This window comes from Diospyros lotus, chromosome 9 (assembly GCF_014633365.1).
Source record: "Diospyros lotus cultivar Yz01 chromosome 9, ASM1463336v1, whole genome shotgun sequence".
NCBI classification, from domain to species: domain Eukaryota; kingdom Viridiplantae; phylum Streptophyta; class Magnoliopsida; order Ericales; family Ebenaceae; genus Diospyros; species Diospyros lotus.
In genome coordinates this window covers 18,873,711-18,900,313 of record NC_068346.1, presented here as the reverse complement: position 1 = coordinate 18,900,313, position 26,603 = coordinate 18,873,711, and the positions used below count along the sequence as shown (strand labels likewise).

The following is a 26,603-nucleotide window of genomic DNA, read 5'->3' as shown; positions in this document are numbered from 1 at the left end:
AGTCTCATCTCTTCTGTTTCCACCACTTTAAGCATAATGAGCTACTTTCCCAGACTGCCTTGTCATCTTCAATCAGCTCTGACCAACCCAAGACTCGTAAAAGTTGGAGAATTGAGCTCAACATGAACGGACTAATTGTGAAAAGAATATACTCTCTCAATCCTAGGCCACGATGTGACAAAAATATTATCCGCCAACACCTCTCCTTTCCGATGCATACTATACTAGTTAGAAAGAATCATGCCATGTCTTTGGTATGCTAGCATCCAGGTGACTTCATTAACAAAGGAACCCCGTGCTTTCCACATGCTCTGTCCTGAAAAAGAAGTTATGTCTACACATCCGACAACTGGAATTGAAGAGTTAAATGAAGAACCTCCCACCATGGCCAAGCTACCTCATTAGCAGATCCCCAGATACCTACACTAACATAGCATCAGAAATAGTGTAAGGAGACTACCACTGGACAATTACCTGTTTTCAACTTCCTGAACAAAATAGGGCTCCTAGATAATTCCAGAATCAATTGTCCTTATATATGACCTCAAAGCATTCATATTCACTGTGGATTAAAAGTAAATACGTCTATTGGAGGGATACACACCACGCCACATTCGTCCTAGATTCTTCCCCTCGTTGCCCATGAGAAATCATGCACCACAGAACCCGTACCCCCATTTGGCCCCCTTTCATAAACCAACCACCCTAAGAATCATCTAGTCCTCCAATCTCCAATTCCTTGTGTTAGAAGCCAAGTCCGCATCTTCCAAATCATATTTTTGTAGCCATTTACCCAAATAGTGTTTGTATGAAGGTTCCAAATGGATGCCACCCTGAATGACTTAAAAATTGTTTCGTGAAGACAGAAATTGTATGTTGTTTGTCACTGCGTTGCCCTGTACTTCATATCAACATGTGTTTTAATTAATACCAAATTCTACTTGTTACTTATATTTTTTTGGCAAAATATAACCAAATGATATTTTCTTATATTTGCAGTAAGAAACAGAGAGTGAAGGATTTGCTGGGAATAAAGTAGCTTCTTAGTTGGCAGACTCCCATGGTCCGATGATGTCCTCCTTATGATTGGGAAATGGAGTTATAAAAGATTTGAGGTTCAGGCTTGGGCACTTCTTTTTTTATTATTATTATTGTAGCTCAAGTTTGGAGTAGAGGCTGACAGTGTAAATGGGCGCATGCCAATAGTCCTCACATTGCGAGGATCAAGAGAGGGACGCTTACATTGGTAGTCACATATTTGTTCAACTTAAAGAAAATACTAACTTTTGGTTCTTAAGTCACTAAATATTTATATATTGTATACTAATTATTTCTAAATAAGGTTGTTAAAATCAAAATATTAAGTGAAATTGAAGAATAGTCTATAAAATTGAATCTCAAAAGCAGATATTAAAATCATAAGAATTTAAAGACAATTGAAAATATTCTTTAATATATATAAATATAATTTTATAAAAAATAATTAATATTATTTATTAATATGATTATTATAATTTACAATTGTATTTTTTATGAATAAAAACATGTATTTATTTTAAAATAATTTCATCTATTAATTTTAAAAATATTAAATAATATAAATTTTTTAAATATTAAATTCATCCTTTGTCATTTTTCATCCATAATTAAAATTTTAAATATTAATTTATATTTAATATAAATTTCAAAGTTTACTTAGTTTATCAAATTTATCACTGAATTTATTGAGTTTATTATTAGATTTATCGAATTTACAGTATTAAATTGTTAGTCAATTTTGATTTTACGAAAATTAGAGTTTATAAGTTAGTTGACTTATTTAAAATTACATGACTCATAAATTCATTTGAGTTGTCTTGCAAGTTTTACAATAATATTTTAAAACATTTTTGAGATAATTTTTTAATTATTTTCATAAAAAAATTGTTTTTCTTGTGGTCTAAATAGAAAATATGAGATTTCAATCAAGTATAGAATCAATTTTTAGAGAAAATTGTAATAACTAGTCTTGTAGTTTGGCTTAATTGCAACAGTTACCCTCACTTTTAAAAATAGGAAAAAAAACTCCCTTGCTGTGAAATAAAAAGGATAAAAAATGATGGCGCTACCATTATTGATTCATTCTCTATCGCATTTCTCCTTTTTCATTCTCCTTTTTTATTTTATAAAAAAAAAAACCGATGGCGCCACCATTATTGGGACAATCTAAGTTAGAAACTTAGATTTTTCTAGGTTTGCTGATGAGATTTGGGGCCTTTGCAACCTTGATGGCTGATGAGTTCAATGATGATGAACAACAATGGGTCATTTTAGTGGGAGAGAGAAGAATAAAAATAGCCTCAAATCATAGTACCACATTTAAATTGAATCCCTTACTTTCCTTAAGAATCGTAGTATACCTATATGAAACCTAATACTATTGTGTTGATGGAATTTTTTTTTTTTTTTTTTTGTCTTCTTTGTGTCATTCTTATTGCCTTCATTTTCAACTTCAATCCTTTTTTGATTTTTTTTTGTTTTTTTGTTTAATGGCTTGCATCCTTTCTCCTTTACAATGTTGGTCATCGATGACTTGAGTTTCATTATAAAGAGAAAGTTGACGGCTAGTTTTGTCAAAGGCGAGAGATAGATATGAAAACTGAAATAGACATTGGAGAGAGTAATAAGGGTATACTTGGTATTTACAAAAATAAAATGATGTTAAGTTGGCAATACAGGAGAAATCACAACTTGTTGTAGCCCTGCCTTCGGGAAAGATTTCCCTAGTGAAGTGTCGGATCGAGAAAAAAGAGTTCTATCGACAAAAAGGCAAAATGGGCCAAGTCTTGAGGAGTTTATCATCAGCATTGCTAGTGACCTCTTAGGCACCCGACCTGGCATTGTGCATGGTCTTTCGGGGCATATGCACAGGTATCCAGAGGGTCATTCATGTGAGCATCTTTGGGAGACTCTTTAGCCTCCTGAGCACCCAGTTAAGCCTCTGATGACCCTTTGGATCACGCGAAAACAGATAAGATCTCATCCTTCATCACCTTACGAAGAGTCCAACCTCCGAAGGTTCTCCTTTATTTGGGGACCTTTCCCCAAAGGCGAGCAGCTGGGGAATGGGGGTTTTCACCCATGTTCCTCTGAGCATGCATGCGACCGGAAGAGTCGCATCGCCCAGTGTGCATGTGCCATCTGTCCCACCCATAATAGATGCCTATAAATACCCATTGATCTTTTATCTTCTACGATCTCTTCCCCCCCCCCCCCCCCCCCCCACACACACCTTTGTGTTGAGTCAACTTGTTCCGTTTAACCTTTAATCAAATTTTGATGATTAATAAAAATAATATTTTAAATAAAATATAAATTGTAGCCCTTAATTATTTTTGATTAAATTATAAAATATTTTTTCATAATATATTTGTTATCAAAATTGTCATTTTCCATTGAAGTTAACTCCCAGCCATGGAAATCGACTCCTGATGTGCCAAACTTAACTTTGGCAAAACCAGAGTCGACCTAGTCTAGAGTATGTTATGTAGAGTCGATCTGGCTGAGAGTTATTCTTGGACAGTCTATTCCTACTTGGAGGAAGTTGACTCCCATTCAAATGACAGTTGACTCCTGCTTTAGGAAAGTCAACTGCCTAAGCCCAACGGTTAAATTTTTAAACGTTATGCAAGTCGTCTAGCTGTGCCTATATATAGTTGGTGCTCAAAATGAAGAAAAAATTTAGCACTCTTGAACATTTAAAGCCTTCACCAACTCTCTAAAAGCTCTCAAGCACTAACCAAGCAATCCAAAAGGCTCTCAAAACTTCATTGCTCATCCATCAAAGAGGCTCAAGGCAATTGGAGAAAAGTTTCTCAAGTCAAACCCAAATTTCTCCATCAAACCGAGGTTATTGATTTATTTGTATTTCATTGCCTTGTATTATTGGTGTGATTTGTTGATTCATTTTTGTCCTAGTGTGGACAAGTGTTGTATTTATTAAACTTATTATGGATTGTGTTGGCTGCCTAGAATCCTTAAAATCTAGGTGTTTGTATATAGTTTTCAAGGTGAGCTAGTGTGGAAACTTTGGTGTAGTTGTTGGATTTAGTGGAACCCTAAGGGTGGTTAGATTTTGGGAGAGTAGATTAGATGTGTGAGATACACCGAACCATTATATATCGTGCATTGTTTGTTATATCCTTTTTACTTGTCTTATTATATCTAGGGGAGAGCATTCGGTTATAACCGATCACTGTCAACTTTTTTACCAACCGAACCGAACTGATCATAGTCTACTAACCGAGCCGAACCGAACCGATAGGGTACGCTAACCGAAAAATCGAAACTGAAATAACCGGTATAACTGAACTTCACTAAAACTTATCGAATGGGCGAGCATGATCGGAGGGAGATAGATGCAACTGGGGTGGTGTCGGCCTCTGCATAGGAAGCCGGAGACAAAGACGAATGGCCAGCCCTTATTCGGTTCGGCCCTTCGCTTGGCCAAAGGCCCAAATAGCCCTTCATCTTTGACTGTCATGCGGCCATGAGATAGAGAGAGACTGTCGTGAGGCGGCGAGAGGGAGGCGACTTTCGCCAGGTGGAGGGAGGGGGTGACAAAGGTGAGGCAGTGAGATCGAGATCAAGAGAGAGAGAAAAAGAAAGGTCATGAGAACGAGGACCGAGAGGCCGACTGATAAGAGGGAAACGATGGACCACTGGTGAGGTCTGTAACGCCCCGCTCCCACTTACGGGTGTTACTCATGAACAATTACCCGAATTGTCCACCTGCCCGGTCTTTTGATGAAGGGTGGACCACGTTTCAAGAAGAAACGCCCTAGGTGGGAACTAGGCTCGTCCTTCCCTTCCCTTAAAACCCCAGGATTTACTAGCAGAATTGGGCTTTAAACCACACCGCTTTTGGTTTAAAAGAAATCTCGCGAAAACGCCCAATCATTATTTTCTCATTTGAGTTTAATTATTTTCCGACCAAGAATTTTTATCGGGCTCCAAAAATCACCATTTAAACCAATCCATTGATCAATCACCAATTTTGGAGGAAAACTCATCATTTTCAAATTTTTCAAATTTCGGCATTAATCTCCAAAATGCCCGAAAAATCCCTTTATTTGAAAATTCCTCCGAGGCCCAAATTCAATTAAGAAATGCCCCAAAATTCCACAATTTTGTCAATTTTTTTAAAAAAATTGGCCAGCGGGGCCCGCTGGCCCGCACGGGGCCCCGCTGGCCTCTAGCCGCGCATGCCACCAGCGGCAGCCCGTGCGCTCGCTTGCGCGCGCGACTGCGGGTGCGGCCGCCTTGCGGCCTGCTGCAGCAGCCAGCTGCTGGCTGCTCCTTCACTTCTATTCTTTTTTTTTTTCTCTTCTTCTTGGGCCTCCTAACCCAAAATTTCCAGAAATTAAAATGAATAAATAAACTTCATTTTCCTTCAATTTTTAGCCTCTATTTCTCCAAAATCAAGGCTTGAACCATGCTCTTAATGTTTCCATAACATACATCAACCATCCACTAATTTGCAACAAAAGCTTACAAGAAAATATCCATTTCCTTCTTCCATAAAGCTTACACAATGAAGTGGAAAATACTACATCTAACCTCATTCATGGAGGTTCATACACATGAAACTAAAATGAAACATAATTTATTTTACATTTCAACCAAAATACATAGGCTACACAACTTTAGCCTTCCCCATTCATAGCCATTTCTCTCCCACTTTCACCTTTCCCATGAGGCTTTCAACACCTACAAAGAGGTTCAACAAACCTCATGAGCTCAAAAGCTCAATAAGGGTGCATATGCAAAGTAAATACAAGCATAACAAGTCTATGTAATGGCAAATGCATGCAAGTATGGTTAGGTCATTCCATCCTTACAACCCAACATGGTTTGAGGCATTAACCTACCATTTCTTTCCCACCCACCCCCATGGCCATAGGTCTCATGAACAAATAAAGCATGCAAAGAGATACATAAAAATTTATGCAACCTACTTACAATGCAATGCAAGGCCTCCTCCACATGGGGCCATCCCTTATCTTAACATTCTTCTCTTTGAAGCTTTAATTCCTCTTCTCAAGAGAGCTCCTATCTTCATTTCTTCCCATCTAAGATGGCATTCAAACAAGGAAATTCACTCTCTTTGCATAAAAGATCACTAAATAAAGAAAGAAGAATGCACTTACTTGATTTCCTTCTCTTCTTCTCTCTTTCCTTCTCTTTCTTTTTCTCTAAACAATGGAAGACTTCTTCCTTCTTCCTTCCTTTTCCTTCTTCATTTCTACAAATGGCCAAAAGGGAGACAAGTCTCCCACACTTGCCTTTTTATACTAGATTTCCCATATTTCAATAATGCATCCTAGCCATTAGATTTATTTGGTGAGAATAAATCTTCACCCTTCAAACTAACACAATCCATGGCATTAAGTCTTGCTTAAAATCCACCATTGAATCTTTTCTCACTTTACAAGACAACATCTTAGCCATCCAAAGGAAGCACAATCCATGTGCTTTGCTAGGTTTTAATCCTAGCCTTTGATTTAATTTGGAGATTAAATCTCCACCTTCCAATCATTTCTCTTTAAAAATCTTTCCACCCATTTGGCAATCCATGCCAACTTCCAAGATTTAGTGGCAACCCTTGGATCACTTTCCCATTTCAATAATTAATCTCATCCCTTGAAATATCATTTCTTTCCCATTTAAATTTAATGGGACTGATTTCCACCATCACATGAGAGACCACTTGAAAGACATAAATCCCTCATTTTCCATTTAAATAAATCCCACCATTTTCCAAACATTAATGGGTGACCATTTTCCCATTTTCCATTCCATTTATTTAATTCACCATAATTTCAAACATTAATGGTGACTATTTTTCCATTTCATTTGGATTTTCTTTAATCCAACACCATAATGTCTCTTATTAAATGCTTGAAAGACCAATTATCCTTTCTTTTTGCATTTAATTAAATCTCTCATTTATACTTGAACCACAAAATGCCAAGTGTCACAACATGACACCAACCTTGGCTTCCAAGTTTAATCTCATCTCTCCAAGTGGCATTACCACATTAATTCACAACTTAGGGAAAATATAATTATTCTCCTCAAATAATTTAATATCCACCATTTTCCCTATTTTCAAAATTAAATTTCCTTTATGGAATTAAATTCCAAATTTCCCAAATACTCTTTGTGAATTTATTAATCCCACATATCTCCTCATAAATATCAAATTGGGATTTTTATTCACTTATACACCTAATTCCACATAGGAATTATTTTTAATTTATCGAAATACCCTTTTATTGGATTTCTCTATCCAAATTACCAAATTACCCTTCTCATGGGCATTCTCAATCTCAAGGATCATCACTTCCTCAAGGGCATTTTTGGAAGTTTACTTACTTCCTTTCCTATTCTCTTAACACCAGTTACACCGGGTGTTACAAGGTCGGAGGGAGGGGGCGACGGATCGATTAACGCGTGCGCGCGCGAGAGAGAGAAATGACATCCGATGTCATGAGGCTGAGAGGTTTGGGGTGAAGAAGAGAGAAGTTTCAGGGGGTAGGAGGTGGGGGGAACCAGAGAGTGTCAAGGTCACATAGGGGGGGGGGGAGAGTAAACCATGGGCGATGTGAGGAAGAGAGAGAAGAAGTTTGTGTGTGGGGGCGGGGGGGAAACAGTGGGCAGTAAAAGTAAAACCATGGGCAGTAAAGGAAAAACAGTGGGCGGTGGATGACGAATTTGGTTATTTCGGTTAATCGAAATATCCAAAAAAATTTATAAATATAATCGAATCAATTTTTAGCTACTTAATTAACTAAACCAAACTGACCGGTTCGGTCGATTCGGTTGAATTGAAAAAATGCACACCCCTAACTATCTTGTGGTTTGTAATATTATAATCTTAAACATCACTTATACATATTTAGCAAATATATTTTCTATAAATCGTTAATCAAGAATTTTCCTTAAAATTGATAAAATTTAATCACTCAATTCATCCCTTCTCTTGTGTGGTCATTCCCGAAAGGACCATCAATTGATATCAAAGAAAAATTCTAAAATTGTTGAATTCTTAAACCAAATCTTCAACTTATAAGAGATCTAAAATGGTCTTTGTTCTTTCCTAACCAAAGGGAGTAGTTGGAGACGGGATCGCAATGGGAGGGAGAGGGCTTCAGCGACAGGTCTGTCCGGGGGGTGGCTGGCACTTGCAAGCACTCCGACGCATGAGTGAGTGAAAGAGTAAAGAAATGGCAATATATCTGTAACACCTCGCCTTACACGGGCGCGTCACTATAAGGAAATTCACTGGAATCTTTTTTTTTTTTTTCAAGTTCACTGTGAGCAGTGCATCAAGAACAATCTTCACATGCTATAACATACCCGTGCCATACAACGATTCAAAGAACAATCGTCACATGCTCACACAGGCCGGCACCCGCGGTGATTTCAAGTACAAACTTCACATGCACACAAGATCCCGAAACTCCAGTCTCACCTGTTTAACTAACAAGATCAATAATCTTAAACTAAACGAGCCATAATATTACGTAGCGGATATAATAACATCAAAATATCGTGGCCTACCATGAGATTCTTACATAGTGTTTCCACATCATAATACGTATTACAATGCTACAAAATGATAACAACACTATCATGCGACCGTTCACACATATATCAAAATAAATACTACTGCCTCAAAATAATACAACAGCTATCACGCTAAATACCGTTAGCCCTCAATTGGCCATGTCCTCACCTTTGCAGCAGCCCCTGGCTGGAACGTTGAATGTTCCAGGGGCATAACCCAGATTAGATGATTAAAAATCTAAGTCATGGCATGATACAGTTTACTAAATGCATGAATAACACACGAGCATGGCATATACGGATAACGACAACATGCAACATGTCTAACTTGAGAAATTTCCCTGACATACTCAATCTCCCGTGTAAACCGTTCCACACACCATTGGGATTGACCTTGTCGCGACATACTTAATCCTCAGGTGCCCTTCCACGTCACCCGCTCACCGGGATTAACCTTACCCCATTCTCAAGAAAACACCATCTCGTCCCCCACGGACATAACAACGACACAAAATCAACACCACGATGATATGAAAAATCACATGCCATGCACTGACTCTTTCATAAGTAAAATAGTTGATGCAATATTCCATATGATCAATATGCATACAATGCCACAAATACATAAGTAAATTGCCTACACAATACATCCTAAGTTCTGGAGGGAATAACCACTCGTTGGAACTAGTCCTAAACACATGTAATCCTAAGCTCGGAAGGGTAAAATCTCTCACCTGAACCCACTACACAAACACCAAAACACTTTCAAAAGAAATGGTAAGACTGGAATCGAACCACTCACCTTAATTAGGAAAAAGCCAATTTTTGCCTCGAAAAGCGTGTCGCATCTCAAAATCGTGCAATCTTTCCCTCTAATAGTCAAATTGGCTCACGTTTACCATTATGTCTATGGAAATCAATATTCCTATTTTTCCCATAATTTTCTCAATTTTCCTTATTTTTCTCTATTTTTTCAAACATTTCTTTCATTCGAAAATTCATAATAAATACCTAACACCTAGTTTCTCCAAATATTTTTTGCATAAACACCCCTAAAATAATTTTACAAAATATTAAAATTAATTTTAGGAAAAAATTGTGCGTCACACGCCCTCACGCGCTGGGTGAGTAGCCTGAGACTAAAGTCCGCGCGTGCATCCACGCGTCTTGTCTTCTCCAGGAAACAACCATCGGCGATGACCTTCAACAGCTAAATAGATTATAAGGGCTTGAAGCTCTCCTTGAGGGGACCCTAATGGACCCCTTACATGTTGAAAAAAACCCACCGAAAAGGGCCTTAATGGCCGGTTGCAGGTGCAGTTTCGGCGACTCCCAATTTTCTGGCCAGCTTCTTAAAACCCCATGAAACATATGCCAAACTCTCCCAAATTCTCCAGAAACGCTTCCCACAACTCAAAGAACAAAAGCCCTTTATCCATGAGGCTCGATTCAAGCTAAAACGAGAGTAATTTCTTCAATTTTTTGATTTTGAACTTTCGGCCTTTAACCCCTATTTATAACCATTTCTCGCGCCAAAATCCACCAAATCTCTGTTGTTCTTATCCCTTAAGCCAAAAATCTAGCTTCTAAAAGATTCATATAGCCCTACATCATGAGAAAACTCCCTTAAATAAATCAGCCAAACCCTCGGTCACCTCCGCCATTAATTTTGGCTACATTACTGTCGTGCTCGGCCAATGGCCACTCCCACTCACCTCATCATCACCTAGAGGCTATCCCTGAGCCTTCAGGTGACCTTCCCGATGCCTAGGGCGGCTAGTCGACTGCCACAGTGCGACCGATCAGTTTTCCACCTACAAGTTTGGTTTTTTTGCACTTTTGCCCCCCAAGAAAATTCCAAATGCGCTTTGCCCCTTTCTTGATACCCCTAGACTTTCTAATAATTCCACTATGTCCTATAAGTTCCAAAATTTCCATTTCCCTCAAGAATTTCCAAAAACTTCGTCGTTTTGACCTCCCTGGTGCAATTTATATTTTCTTTACTTTGGCCCGGATGCTCCTAATCGAGTGTTTTTGACCTTAAACCTTTGCGAATCTCTTGATTTTGTCAAATTCTACTTATTTGGGAAATTTTACCTTCCTTGACATGGACACTTGTCTTTCGTTCATGTTTTGGATATTACATATTGTCTCGAAACTTTGATAAATTCTATTTTGACCCCACAATTTCCAAAAATACCTTTGATATTAAATACTGGGTATTACAATATCGATTGGTCAGAGAGAAGAACATACCTTGGCTCTGAAAAGAGTTGGTTGATATAGGAGAAGGAGACGTCCTCCTACATGTATGCGTGTGCGTTTGCAAGTAGGGGTTCCCTGATGGCAGCATGGTGTCGATGAGACCCTCATTAATGTGGATGGGATCCACCATTAATGAGGATGGGATTTAAGCATGTGCGCAGATACCCAGTATGGGGGCTGTAATGATGTTGTTGTAGGCTGACGTAGGGTCAGGGCCGAGAGAGTTAGGCCGGGATTGGGCCATGAGATGGGCCAAATTGGGTCAAGAGATGGGCCGAGATTAGGCCCGAACGGTCCCCAGCCCCCCAGGTCGGATGCTCAAGAAACAAGCATTTGAGCTAGAGAATGGAAGTGTGGGTAATTTGCTATATACACCAGTTTTGGAGAGTTGGATTGTCATTAGGATTTGACCAAGATAGATGGTCGATCAGGAAACGCTTACTGGACTCTAGAGGGGTTAGGCCATCTGGCACACCATCTGTGGGCATGTCTGACCCATCTACTTTAGGGGATCGATGGGAGGCATATCGCCGGGTGGAGGATCGGGCTCTGGGGGTAGTGGCAGAATGTCGTGCACTAGAGTTTAGGTTCCGAATAGAGATAGCTGATCTCGAGCAGTTGCATCGAGAGGAGATAAAATAGGTTTAAGAGGTTTCAAAAAGAAAGTTGGGGGATGCAGTAGCTAGGGTGATGGCCGGCTTGAGCCAACGGCTAGAAAGAGCGGAGGCGTCACTGGTTCACTGCCATGAGGTCATAGGTCGACTCGGTAGCCAGTGCGATGATGCTATAAGTTGGAGCTTCATCATTCAAGGGCAGAGGTTGCCCATCTACGAGCTGCACTTGGGATCGCTCAAGTGGAAGTAGAGGCTGGTAGGGCTCAAATGGTGGAGGCTGTAGATGGGTAGTTGGAGGGTTATGAGAAAGCCTTACTCCATGTTAAGACTTTGTTTTCGGGTCTAGACCTGCAGCTTTGTAAGCCCTTTATGAGGGTCGAGGATGGTCGATTTGTTGATTCGTCCGAAGGGGAGAGTACCCTCAAGACTTCAAGGGGAATTTCGGGTGCCGAGGCACATCGTGTTTGAGGAGGGTGCTACCGACGTCGTCTAGGCCTCGGGCTGAGTTGAGTTTACTTTTTCTATTTTCCTACCTTGTAGTAGTGTAGGTTTTATAGTGATTTTGGCAGCCAGGTTTTACTAGGTTTTGTAACATTACCGCTTGTTGACTTTGCTAATGAAATAAAAGGCTTTCTTGTTGTTCGGGATACTATCCTTTGCTCAGGCTTGGTTTATTGTGCTTTTCATGGCTGGGTTAGGGCCCTTAGGCGCTAACGTGGTGATCCCAACGCTGGGGCTAGTGCCTGGTCTTAAAGCTCGAAAAAGAAGCGTTTGTCGACTCAGTTCCATGGTATTGAAGGAGTGCAAGGGAATTATGCGTGTAGCACAGGATTTAAGGTTATAAATGAGGCAATATTTTGGTGGAGGCATCAGGCGTGCTACTCTTTGCGAGACGTTTCGTCAGGGTTTTCTATTTAGCGCATGAAGAGGGTTGATCGGCTATAGTGGGGGCAACCTTTCGATTTTCGAGGCGGGGGTAGATTATACTGATGGCAAGATTTTTGAAGTCTAATCGTATTGATTTTTAGGAGACAGTGAGGGTCTTTTGATCGTTGGGTGACCATGTCTATAAAAGAGGGGAGGAAAGCCCTTGGTTTCTTCCAATGTAAACGCTCGTTTTGTGCCCTAGCTCTAGGAAGTTGGGGAAATAAGGCCGATGGTTTACAGTGGGGGTTCTTTATTCGAAAGGGGCGCTTCTACCAGTAGGATCGCGGATGGAGCTAAAATTGGCGCAGCGAGGGCCGAGAAGTCTGAAGTTAAGCGTGCTTTAGCGAGAACAGTACTAGGATGGGGGAGGCACGGTGTATCTAGAATGGGTGATATGGCTTTCTTGGAGTTTGCCTCTTGGGGGGGGGGGGGCACCGTGCTCCAACGTCTAACTATTTCGATGCTTGTCACTGGCATCATCAAGCTAGACACTGGGGGTCACTCGACTGCTCCAAGTTTGAAAGTGGGAGATCTTCACTCGCACAGGCGCTAGGCCTTCTTGGATTTTCTTCGGGAGCAATTGCCAGACCGACAGAATCCGACCCCTTTGTTGGGGACAGGAAGTCCGACGGTACAAAAAAAGTTTCAGCTTTTGCCAAGCGGCCTACGGGGAAAGCTGTTACTGATGATTATAGGGGAGCACGTCCCGCAGCGACTGCTTCTTGGCCTTGCTTTTACTTCGGGCATGCTTTTAGGCCGCCCTCGACGTTTGTGCCTTGTAGTGGTTGTAGTATGATAGGCGAGTGTAATATAAAATTACTACAGATATGAATCTTGTGATGAAATGTAAGTTTCGTAATGAAATGTAGGTGTCTTCTAGGTACCTTGTTTTATGTTTTGTCTTGCATGCTCTTTTTTGGTGATAACATCTCTTAGTATTCCTGGCCCTGTGTTTGATATAAGGCATGGGGTCTGGCGTGCTTATTTGATACAAGGCACGAATTTAATGTTGGACCGAGGCTGGCTCGAGATTGTGTGCGCCTGTCTGATACAAGGCGTTGCTCGATAGGGCTGAGACAGGCCCGAGGCCCTAGAGCAATGACAAGGTTGTGCCCAAGGTCTGCGCGGGGCAAACTGACCATGTCGGTCTCGATCCCAAGCACGATTTAAAGGAGGACCGAGTCTGGCTTAAGGTCCTGTGCGCCTATCTGATACAAGGTGTAGCTTAATAGGGCCGAGGCAGGCTCAAGGCCCTAGAGCAATGATAAGGTTGTGCCCGAGGTCTACGTGGGGCAGACTAGCCATGTTGGTTTGGGTCCCGAGCATGATTTAAAGAAGGATTGAGTCTAGCTCGAGGTCATGTGCGCCTATCTAATATAAGGCATGGCTTGATAAGGCCGAGGCAGGCTCGAGGCCCTAGAACAGTGACGGGGTTATGCCTAAGGTCCGCGCGGGGCAGACTGACCATGTCGGTCTGGTCCCAAGCACGGTTTAAAAGAGGACCGAGTCTGGCTCAAGGTCCTATGCACCTGTCTGATACAAGGCATGGCTTGATAGGGCTGAGGCAGGCTCGAGACCCTAGAGCAGTGACAAAGTTGTGCCTGAGGTCTGCGCAGGGCAGACTGACCATGTCGGTCTTGGTCCCAAGCACGGTTTAAAGGAGGACCAAGTCTGGTTCCAGGTCCTGTGTTGCTAATACTCGCATTAAATGAATTATGGGTAGTAAAAATTAGGGATTTCAGAGTACCTTGTGGCTTCCCTTGATTTTGCCAGTGTCACGTTTGGATATTTATCCTCATCGGCATAAGTGCTAGGTGAGATGAGGTGACTAGGTTTGCTGGGCCTAGGGCAGGACTTTGGCGAGGCTGAGGTAACTCCTGGTCTATTAACACTGGGATAAATTATTAAGTGATAAAATGGGGAATTCTTGGGCACCTTGTATTTAGTTAGTCGAGCGAGACTGAGGTGATCCAAGGTCTATTTCTGTTTTGTGCTTGTTTGATACAAGGTAGGTTGAGACCGGGGTGACATGAAGGCAGGGCTACAACGAGAGAGTCTGAGGTCTACCATGTGAGGACATAATAAGAAATAAGGGGAAACAAGTGTCTTGATTAAATAAAGTGTATTTGTAATTGAATGATACAAGAAAGCAATTGCTTAGCTATAGTATTTCTGCAAGCTGTTCGCATTCTATGATCTGGGCTAGGGGTTTTTCTGAAGGCTCAGCCAAGTGGTAAGCTCCGCCGCTGAGGTTGCTAGTGGCTCAGTGAGGTGGAGTCAGCATAGACGACCTATTTTGGGGGACGACTATCTAACTGTTTGCTTTGTGGACCTATCTCCGCCATGTGTATGCTGGGGAGTGGAGCTTGGTTGCTGGCACTTGCTATTTAGCTGCTATTTTTAGAGGCCTAATTTCCCTTGTCATTTTTGCCGGCTTCGGGCTTCGGGCCTTGAGGCTATCGTGGTAACACTACCGAGCCTCCTTTTGGTCGGCGTGAACGACCCCAACCTTGGTATCTGACACCGAGAATTTCATGGCCAAGTGGGGGGTGGATACTATTACACCCAAGAAGTTGAGAGAGGGTAGGCCGAGGAGCACGTTGTATGGTGTCTGGCAATCCACGACCAAGTACCAGATGGTGATTTTTTTGATAAAGGGGGGTTCTAAATGAAGTTAGCAGGTCGATGTAACCCTTGACGCCTATATGCTCTCCAAAAAATCCAATCAAGTTCCCGTGGAATGGCCTTAACTGCTTTTCGAGGATACCCATCTTTGTTAGAGTTGACAGGTATAATAGGCCGGTTGAGCTACCTTGATTCATGAGGACTTTCTTTACAAGAAAGTTTGCGGCAATGACAGAGATTACCATGGGGTCAATGAGGTTTTTATCAATGCCCTTGAAGTCTTTGTTCGTGAAGTAGATCACAGGGTGTCAAGCCATTTTTCTTAGCTTCTTTTCGGTATTGTCTGCCGACATTACCTTGCGAAGATGTTCCTTCCTGACCAAAGAGAGCAATAGGAGATGGGATCGCAACGACAGTGAGTAGGCTTCGGTAATGGGTCCATCCGGGGGGCTGTTGGCACCTGCAAGCACTGCAACGCTCAAGTGAGTGAGAGAGTAAAGAAATGGGAGTGTATCGATAGGTCAGAGAGCAGAATATAGCTTGGCTCTAAAAATAGCTGATTGATATAGGAGGAGGAAGAGACGTCCTCCTGCATGTATGCCTCGTGCATTTATAAGTGATGGGACTGAGTATCAAGTGCCGGTGGGGGTTCCCAGGTGGCATCATGGTGTCGACAGAACCCTCATTAATGTGTATGAGATCCTCTATTAATGAGGATGAGATTTAAGTAGGTGCGCGGATACCCAGTATGGGGGCTGCAATGATGCTGCTGCAGGCTGGCGTAGGGCCAAGGTCAAGCCAAGATTGGGCCAGGAGAGTTGGGCCATGAGGGATGGACCGAGACTGGGTCATGAGATAGGCCAAGATTGGGCCCGCACAGTCTAGTCTCATTCTCTAACCAAGCTATAACCGAATGATTATCACCCTCTAGATCATCATTCTTTGATGGAACAAATTATGCATATTGGAAGATGAGGATGGAATCCTACTTGTTTTCAATAGATTACTAACTTTGGAAGATTTACTAACTAAAGAAGAATAATGGAATGAAGAAGACATTAAAAAACAACAAATGGCTCATAAAGCTAAGTATATAATTTTTTGTTCAATTCCCCCTGTGAGTATGAAAACCTCTCAGCTTGCTCCACATCTCATGAAATATGGAGAAAACTAGAAGTAGTTTATAAAGGAACTGATCAAATAAAGGACACAAAATTTAATCTATTAATGTCACAATAAATAAAAGAATTTAAATTGCTTCAAAGTGAAAACATTAGTCAAATGAATGGTAGATTTCAAAAGATTATAAACAATCTTAAAATGTTAGAAAAAATTATTTCAGAAATAGATCAAGTTAAGAAAATTCTTAAATCTCTATTCTTAGATTGACAGCCTTTAGTGATTGCAATATCCCAAGCAAGAAATCTCAAAGAGTTAACAATGGAAGAGCTCATGGGGACTTTATTAACTCATGAACTGGTTTTAAAAAATATGAATGAAGACACAAAGGGTAAGAAGGATAAAAAAAACCTTAGTCCTAAAAGTAAATGAAGAGAAGACACGTGTGTTTTATGGCTATAGAAGAAGAAGAAAACATGGAGCTTGAAAAACTCTAAGAAGCCTTTGAAGAACTTTATAGAAAATATCAATCTATTAAGAAAGAGCTAAAAACTTCTAACAAATCTCACAACGAAGAAAAGGATAAATTAAGAGATGAATTAAAGAAGTTAGAAGAAAGAACTCAACACTTAAAGAAAGAAAGTAAAAACAAGGTTGATGATCTTGTGATCAAACTTCAAGAAGAAAATAAAATATTAAAATCTCAAAATAACAAACTTTTAGTAGAAAATAATACTTTTGAGAAAGCCTTAGCCACATTAATTTCAAAGAAAAATACAAAACCTAAACCAAGGTACAAGGCACCTAAGAGAGAATGGAGACAATCTAGGTGGAAACCCTAACCTAAGAAGAGAAATGAAATGCAAATTTGGATACCAAACAATGAGATCCTTAGATGATAAAACCACAAATTTTACAAATGCACCAAACTTAAATGCTTCAAAAGTTACAAAAGCATTTGATTTAAATGAAGGAAAATTCAAGGGACTCGTGTATAATCCTTCAAGAACATAAAACTCAGGGATAACCTTTGCCTTGAAGGAATAACTTTTCAGAAAAGTTGGAATTGCCTCCAAGGAAGTTGAAAAGAGTTTTCAAGTTACTAAAAGGCAGTGGATCTTGTGTTCTTGGTGAAAGAAGATCCAAGGGGCGTTCTTGTTGGCATTCATAGAGCTGCTTCTTTGGTGTGGTTCACTTATAGAGGGTGGGTGACATCTCGAGACAAAAAGATTCAACTTTTCACTTGTCGAACAATTAAAGGTTGGTTAATTATTTTTTAATTTATATTCATAAAAGATTATATACTTGTAAATTAGATCCTATTTTTTTGAGTTTCATGATTGGTCAAAGAGTTTGATTGGTTGAAATATTTTAAATTTCTACTGTGTTTTGTTCTATGAAACCTAACACACGGTTGGGCAAAATGAAAACGTCCAATAGAATAAGGGGCTAGGTAACAAACTTCTACAATATGGGGGATCAATTTCATATTGTGCCATGAAATAGGGGACTTAAACAACATTGTAATATATATATATATATATATATTCTGCGTAAATGTATACTATAAGCATAAACCATAAGATTGTAAATGATGATGGTTTTTGGGACCGACCACCACGTGCCACCTCTGTGAATGGACCTCAGGAATTGGACCTCGGTGATAGGACCTGCAAGACAACGGAGTGGCAGGGCTAGGGTCCCCTGAGATGGACTCCGACGCTCAAATCAGTAGAATAAAGGCAAGTCGTAATAAATGTAAGAGCTATAGAACTTTTTATACCTGATGAGGACCGGCCCGGATCTTTCGGATTCCGCACAAGATTGTTGACTTGCCATGTGTTAGCCTTTCGGGTAATCCACGTGGTGAGCAAGACTATTAACGCGTAGGGGTATTCTGGTAATTTTAGGTAATGCCACATCACTTGCCCCCCACTCCTTGAGCTGAGCTGAGAATCATGCTGGGTCGAGGAGTAACTTAATTTCTGAGGCTATTTAACTGTAAATTTTTCTCGAGATGTGCAAGAGTATTTTTAAGTATGAGACAACTAAGCCCCAAACTCTTGAGGTTAGTTTTTTCCTCTCTTTTTTTATTTTTATTTTTATTTCTTCCATTGCTTTTTTTTTTTTTTTAAAAGGTCATCTTCTTCCTCGGCAGGCAAGCCTTTGCCTGGCAAAGGTCGGCCTGGCCAGGCAGCCTCGGCCCCGCCAGATCTTGGTGGGGCCGAGCTTTCTCGGCCATGGCCGAGGTCCCCTGGGGAGCCCCTTTCGGCTTCCTGCTTTTTTTTTTTATTACATATTATTACATATATAAATATATATATATATGGGCGCACATTGGGTCAGCCATGGCCGACCCTTGGGGCTTTTGCCTTCTTCTTTTTTTTAATATATATAAATATATATATATATATATATGTATTTTTTTTTTGTTAATAATAACAAAATAAGCCTTAACTTGACTAACCCATTTCTTTGGCTTTTCTTTGTCATAGGTGTGGCTCGGGATTTTCCAAGGTAGGTCGCGCCTATTGAGCTCCATTTGGTTTGTGTCCAGCTGTGGGTTTTTTTCTCTAACCTTCTGCATTCTTTTAATTCGAGAATGAGTCAGGGCTCTTGAACCTTGGATTTTAGCTACTTCCGTGAGGGTGTTGATTTCCTTCCAGCCACTAGTTCGTCTTCGTCTTGGGGACAGCCTAGGGCTCTTGACCCTTGGATTGTCGCCACTCCCACGCGAAAGAGGGTGTTGAGTTTCTTCCGGCCATTAGTTCATTTTTGGCTTGTGGACGGCCTAGGGTACTTGACCCTTGGATTGTCGCCACTCCCACGCGAAGGAGGATGTTGAGTTTCTTCCGGCCATTAGTCCATCTTTGGCTTGTGGACGGTCTAGGGCACTTGACCCTTAGATTTTTGTCACTCCCTCACGGAGGAGGGTGTTGAGTTTCTTCCGGCCATTAGTCCCTCTTTGTCTTGGGGACGACCTAGGGCTATTGACCCTTGGATTGTCACCATTTCCACGCGAAAGAGGGTGTTGGGCTCTGAATTTTTTTCTTGGCCATTAGTCTACCTTTGGGGACGGCCTAGGGTTCGTAACCCTTAGATTTTAGCCACTCCCTCGCGGAGGAGGGTGTTGGGCTAGAATTTTTCCTTGGCCATTAGTCCATCTTCGGCTTGTGGACGGCCTAAGGCTCGTGACCCTTGGATTTTAGCCATTCCCTCACGGATGAGGGTGTTGGGCTAGAGTTTTTCCTTGGCCATTAGTCCATCTTCGGCTTGTGGACGGCCTAGGGCTCGTGACCCTTGGATTTTAGCCACTCCCTCACAGAGGAGGGTGTTAGGCTAGAGTTTTTCCTTAGCCATTAGTCCACATTTGGGGACGGTCTAAGGCTCGTGACCCTTGGATGAGTTTTTCCGTGGCCATTAGTCCACCTTTGGGGACGGCCTAGGGCTCGTAACCCTTGGATTTTTCTTTGGCGAAGCGTTGGCCTTCATGAGATTGCTATTAGATGGAGAGAATCCGAAGTCTTACCATTAGTCGTATAAAAAAAGAGTACAAAGAGGTTCGAGGAATTCCCCTCCTCATTGAAAAAACTTCCTTAAGTTTTGGACATTCCAAGTATGCTTCAAGGACTTGCTTTTCATGTCTTCTAGTCGATATACCCCCTGGACTTAAGGATTCTATCACCCAGTACGGTCATTCCCAATTCGGAGTTAGTTTATTCGCGTCTCGAGGATGGCTTACGTCGAACCGTCGCAATACCAGATCTCATGGCATGAAACTCCTAGCGTTGACTCATCAGTTATAGTACATAGTAATGCGGCTCTTCAGATTTACGACAGGTCTCGGAGCTCATCCATCCCTAGCGGGCTGTTTTCCTTCTCTCTGGGATGGTGTCCAACTTCGCTCTCGGAAGCGATCCCGAGTAGGAGACCTTCTCCTATTATCTGACTTGGACTCAACTCTACCCGAACTCATGCCTTCTTGGCCAACGAAATCTCGGAGGTAACCCCGGTTGATAAGCTCCTGAATCTCTTCTTTTAACTGGATGCAGTCCTCTGTAACATGACCATGGTCGTGGTGGAAGCGACAATACTTTCTTTTGCTTCGAGTGTTGGGTGGAGACCTCAGCGGTGGAGGACGCCGCAGATAATCCTTATCCTCTAATGCCAGTAAAATTTCTGCTCGACTGGCGTTGAGGGGAGTATAACTCACCGGGTTGCCATGGGCACCCCCAAAGCCCAAGCGATCAGGAGCTCGGGAGGGGCGATAGTCCATCTTCTGTTCCACCATCGACTTTTTCATCTCTTTTTCTCTTTCTTTCTTGTCTGGTTTTTCAGCTCGCTTCACCTTCATCATCTCTTCCGCATTAATTTACTTATTAGCCTGTGTAAGTGCTTCTATGAAAGTACGAGGTGGAGTCTTGGCCAAGGACTGAGCGAATGGTCCCACCCTCAAGCCATTCTGGGGAGCCACCATTGCGATCCGCTGATCGAACTCGTCAATGCTCAATGCCTCTTCATTAAATCTAGCCACGAAATCCCTTAGGGATTCACCCTGGTTTTGCTTGATGTTCACCAGAGCCATGGAAGACTTCTGGTGGCGCTTCAAGGGAGCGTAATGGGCTAGGAAGCAGGTCTTTAGCTCTTCCCAGCTGTTGATGGAATGATGGGGAAGACAGGAGTACCAGGTCCGGGCATGACCTCCCAAAGTAGCTGAAAATGCGCAGCACCACATCGCATCGAACCCCAACTACACCAGCATGTGAGAGGAGAAAAGTTCTACGTGATCATAGGGGTCTGTGCTTCCGTCATAGAGCTTGATGGATGGGATATGAAACCTTTCTGGTGGGACCTCCGACATGATACCCTTGCTCAAGGGTTGGTTAGAGCCAAGGTGGGGCAGCTCTTCCTTTCATTTTTTGAGTTCCTGAACTTGCCTATCTAGGAAACGCAATCGCCTCTCCTGCGAAGTCCCTCCTTCTCGTGAGGGGGAAGAAGTAGATCCTGCCACCTCAGAGGGGTGGATTTCCTGGCCCGACTGGCGGGATTGACGAGGCTCCTGAGTAGGAGAAGGCGACTGGTGCTCCACCCTCCGAGAAGGCACGTGCAGACGATATTGTTCATTCTGGTGTAAATAACCAGTCAACAACTCTGTTAACTGTTGGGCCTGATTCTCCAACTTGGTGAGTCGATCCTCCGGCATTGGATTGGCCGGAGGTGGTGGATTCTCCCCTTGCAGTGGAGCCTCTAGATTAGCCCCAACCTGGCTTCGAGTCACATCCATTCGGGGAGCCATGTAGGTAGTTATGGCTAAGAGTGAAAGTCGTGTGATACCTGTGGAAAGATCGAGGTCCGAGGTGAGGAGTTGAAGTCCAAAGCACGAGGTATGGAAAGAAGAGGCTGGCGAGTCTGGACGTCGGCCCCACGGTGGGCGCCAAATGATGATGGTTTTTGGGACCGACCACCACGTGCCACCTCTGTGAATGGACCTCAAGAATCGGACCTCGGACTTGGCGATGTCGGACCTCGGTGATAGGACCTGCAAGACAACGGAGTAGCGGGGCTAGGGTCCCCCGAGGTGGACTCCGACGCTCAAATCAGTAGAATAAATGCAAGTTGTAATAAATGTAAGAGCTGTAGAACTTTTTATACCTGATGAGGTCCGGCCCGGATCTTTCGGATTCCGCACAAGATTGTTGACTTGCCACATGTCAGCCTCTCGGGTAATCCACGTGGCGAGCAAGACTATTAGTGCGTAGGGGTATTCTGATAATTTTAGGTAATGCCACATCAGTAAACATTATAACGGCAAAGGTTCCAAATTTTAAACATTATATATAAATGTATGCTGCAAACATGTCAGAGCTTTAGATTCATACATAGCTCCAAATTTTATTATAGTTGTTTTTCATGAATGACTATGAGTCAGTCTAATCTTAATCCCTTCTGCGTTCGTCTAAGAAAATTACTACGTGAATGATTATCTCTACATGATTATAAAAAAAGAAAGATTTCTCCTCCTGAGTAAGTATTTATTCTTATTAGTGTTAATCTTATTCTATCTCTATAGTTCTCTCGTATCCTTTCTCTTGCTCCTTATTTAAGTATGAGAATAGCTTTCCTGACCAATCTTAATTAGGGCAATTTCACCTATAATTTTCTTTTGCCATCAGAAATGCTAGCTGTTCTTTTGTAGATATGTTGGTGGTTGAATTTACACCTAATCACCTACAATAATATACAACTCATCCACATAAATACTATGATTCCAACATATTGAATAACTGATTGACCTTCCTTATTACCTGCAGGCTGATCGTATTGGATCCCTGTGAACAACCCACGAGGCATTGAACTACTGCAATAAATCTACACTAGTGTCGACTGCCCCAGTTATCTAGTACGGCAAGGGCAACCCACATGGCATTCCATTTAGGACTTCGTACCATGAGACACCCTAATCTGTGTTGAGTTTTAGTGCATGGAGGGGCTGACAAAGCATAAGTACAAGCTTTAACATGTCTATATATAGGTGTTTAAAAATTGTCAAAACCAACTCTATGGATCCCAATCCTACAAGTCGTGGTGGGCTACATACATGGTTGAGCAAAATGACAATCTCCGGCAGAACAAGGGGCCATATAACGGACTTGATTCTACAGTGTGGGAGATCAAAGTCATATTGTGCCGTGAAATAAAGGACTTAAACAACATTGTAAAATATATCTATATATATATATGTATTATGTATAAAATGTATACTGTAAACATATACCATAAGATTATAATATATTAAAAAAATATATTAGTAATGCAAAGCAGTCAAATGTCTCAAGTAGTTAATCATTATGATGCACAAAAATTTTTCGGGAGCACCATTTTAATGTAAGCATTTCGGAAATGCCAAGAAACGTTTTTGTACTACTTTTGTAATTTTAAAAAAATTTCGTACCATTTTATAATATTAAAAAATATAAAAAACGTATTATCGATTTGAAAATTCATTTTTACTCACCAAATAGAGTTGAAATTTTTTTGTCTCTAATTGAATTTTTTTTATTTTTTCTAGATTTTGTTTCCAAAATTTGTTTAAATGCATTATAGAAGTTATGTCTATTTTTAGATTAAATAACTATTTTTCTATAATTTTTTATATTAAAAATTATATTTATAAAAAGACCCATTAATTTCTTTTATTTACGCATTTTCCCGACGATTCTATTTTTTACTTTTTTTAAAAATAACGTTTTTCTGTCTTCATTTCTGTTTCGTATGGTATTTATTTCTTATTTTCATTTTCGTGCAATCTAAGTTAACTGCGCAATAATATACAAGTGAACAAATTTATATTCTAACTTGGAATAGACAACTTGAGATTCATAGCTTTCAGGGCTTTGCTCAACCAAGGTTCTAAATTTTAAACATTATATGTAACATTTTAGAGCTTTAGATTCATATATAGCTTCAAATTTTAATACAGCTATGATGCAAAGATGGTTATTATGCATGAGAATTGTTAATGTGTTAAAATCAAATTTTAAATATTACTATTTGATATATAATTAAAGTTCGAGTAATGCTAATCCAATCAGATCAACGGAGTGCTTGAATTGGCCTCTTGCCAGCAGATCGGTGTATGGGGTGGAAGCTTCACCACAAATTCAATCAAGACCCAGATGATCTTTTTGGTTTGTCTTTGATAAATATCAATCAAAGGGTACATTAATTATTAATTTAGGGTTCTTAATAAGAAATAAAAAGTTACAACCTCATGAGTTACAATTGTAGTAGCAGTAACATTTGTAGGTAATGTTGATTAAATTGCCAAAGGGAACACAAACTCCATTTCCATTGTGAACTTGAATGCATTGCTGACGACAAGTGGCAAGCACACAACCATTGGGGTTCAAGACATCTTGGCATCTCTTCTGAGCATAAGTGTGTTGAATCGTCATCGATCCGACTACACCAAATTAGTCACAAATATAGTTAAGATTATATAAAATGACTTACAAAAAAATAAATTATCACATGAAATGATTCAAATAGCACAAATAAGGCACAAACCTGATAGAATGAAGAGAATAAGAGCAAAGCGAAAGCAGGTTGACTTTGCCATCTCCACGAAACCCTAATCTTAGGCTTTTTTTTGCAAGGGTCTATATTTTTGCTTGAGACCATGGGCCTTTGTAGATTGGTATTTATAGGATGAAGTACTCAACTAAATTGAAACTGATAAATAAATAAATTTTCAATTCTGTAACATAATACGCTTTTAAAGCAATAATGTCATGATATAACTTCTTTCCAAACATAACAGATAACTGTTATATATGATATCTATTATTGTTTCCTTTTTTGTTGAGATATGTTGTTGAATATTTAATTCAGTTCCTTAGAATAGTTTAATTTGTATATTTTCAAGCATTATTTCTAGGAATAGGATTATTAAGAATATATAATTTACCTTTCAACACCTACGCACTTTTAAGTAATTATTTTTTAGATATTGTTTGGAGAAAGAGTGATTTTATGTGTAATCTTTCTTTGATTTTATATTTTAATCTCAAATTCCAACATATATATATATATATGTATGTATGATTCCCACCTTCAAAATAAATTATTTCCTAATTGGATATATATAGAGTAATCCTTCTGCCAACGTATCCTTTTATATTCTGTCCCTAAAAAAAAATTGATGGAAAGAGATCAGTAATTTTCTTGAAATATTTAATGCGGTGAGGGGGAATTGTAAATGTAAAGATCAAATGAAAAGACGTGGTTATTTAATGTAAATGTAACCGACCCTCCCACTTTCCACAATTCTCTGCACGGAGCCCATCACTAATCTACTAATAATTGTTGATATGTTGTGCTACAAGGAGTGCAAAATAAATAATAATAATAATAATAATTAAACGGACCCACTCAAACTAGTTGGGCCAAGCCAGCAGCCGAGGAATCACAAGGGCCCCTGCAAGGAAAGCCTTGCGGCTTAAGGGGCTATGAGGGCTCCTGCGGACAAGTTTCTGCATGGGTTGTGACGTTTATCTTGTATAAAATAGACTTTTTCGTTATATTAAGGTCACCTTGACATTAGATGAATATTTTATGATGTATGATTTTTGAGAGAAACTTTTCGATTAAGACAGGATTGATGACATAGGAATTGATTTAGAGCCTAAAAACTCTACTTGAAGGTTTATGGAATAATGATTTAAAGATTTAGGGATTATTAATTTCGAGATTTAGAAATTATTGGTTAAGGAAACTAACCGAGAAGATCAGTTTGAATGAATAGTAAGAAATTATCTCGAATAATTTTGAGTGACACTGGACATACCAATTAGAGATGAGAGAACCATTGATCGAGAATTTTTTGATGACATAGTTATATGATTAACGCAATTCTAAAAAGATGAATATCTTGTGATTTTGAGGTATGTACGACTCGAATCATAGTGTAACCTCTTTTGGAAGGGTTTTTAAGTGAACGGTCTTAGTGGTTTCTTGTTTGGGATGTATTGATAAATTATGATTGTTGTGTCATGCCTTGACAAGATAAGTAAAAGGCTAAAATTGTTTAGAGAAATTGCCAAAATGGTATAGAAAATAAGAATGGCTTATTGTGGGAAGCCATTGTAAATCTTGAGGTAGAGGCCCTTTGTGTGAAGTAACTGATCTGCTGTGGAGACAATTAGATGTCGAAGTCCTGAGAAGCACTACGGGTTATGATTGGGCTAGACCTAAGTTTCGAGGGACCAAGGTGACGTGATAGGACCCCTAACTTGTTGTGGCAGTCTGAAAGCCTATGAATCGACCTGGTGATGTCAAGTGGTATCTTATGGCATAATGACTAAATAAGAAATGCTACTTATGGTTAAAAGAATCCTAGTATGTTTATAGTTAGAGTTGATGTATCCAATAGGACCCCGTGACCTCAGGGTTGATTGAAAATTGACCCTTTTCAACACGAACAATTGAGAAACATTCATAAAGAGTTGGTATAAGAACTTTACTAAGGATTTGAACTCTAATATGATCATACTCAGAAATCAATCCTGTAAGAAATTCAAATACTCGATCACTTTCGAGTAATCCTTGAACCACTTGAATGTCATGGTTGCATTTTAGTTTCATATCATGGTTGTGATATATTTCTAGCCAAAATCCAGTTATCTGGATGTAATACTTGGTGACGAACATTCCCCCTTGTATAGAGGATTTATATTGTTGACTGGATTTTGACTACTGGATCATACTCAGAATCCGAGATCTTTTTCTTTCGGGCCGGGATTAGTAAGATGTCCTATTTTCCCTCTTCCTTTTAGAAAATCTGACGCCACTACAGGTAGTTAGTTCCATCAAGCTAGTATAGAGGATTTATATTGTTGAAGTCGCTTTCAATTCTTGTTGTGGTGACAGCCATAGGTGAGGCTT

General features: G+C 40.3%; 1 protein-coding gene across 3 annotated transcripts in view; it reads left to right on the top strand.

Moving 5' to 3' along the window:
* Nucleotides 1–1,319, top strand: part of LOC127809643 (uncharacterized) — a 71,890-nt gene extending 70,571 nt beyond the window's left edge. The window contains exon 6 of one of the 3 annotated variants that reach the window (XR_008025182.1): nucleotides 1,000–1,319. Coding sequence is in view for 2 of the 3 variants with exons in the window: in XM_052348601.1 (XP_052204561.1) it covers nucleotides 1,000–1,039 (40 nt within the window). In the remaining variant the exon portion in view is untranslated. The remainder of the gene's footprint in view (nucleotides 1–999) is intronic. The other 2 variants (XM_052348601.1, XM_052348603.1) reach the window with 2 other exon arrangements.
* The last annotated feature ends 25,284 nt before the right edge of the window (nucleotides 1,320–26,603 follow it).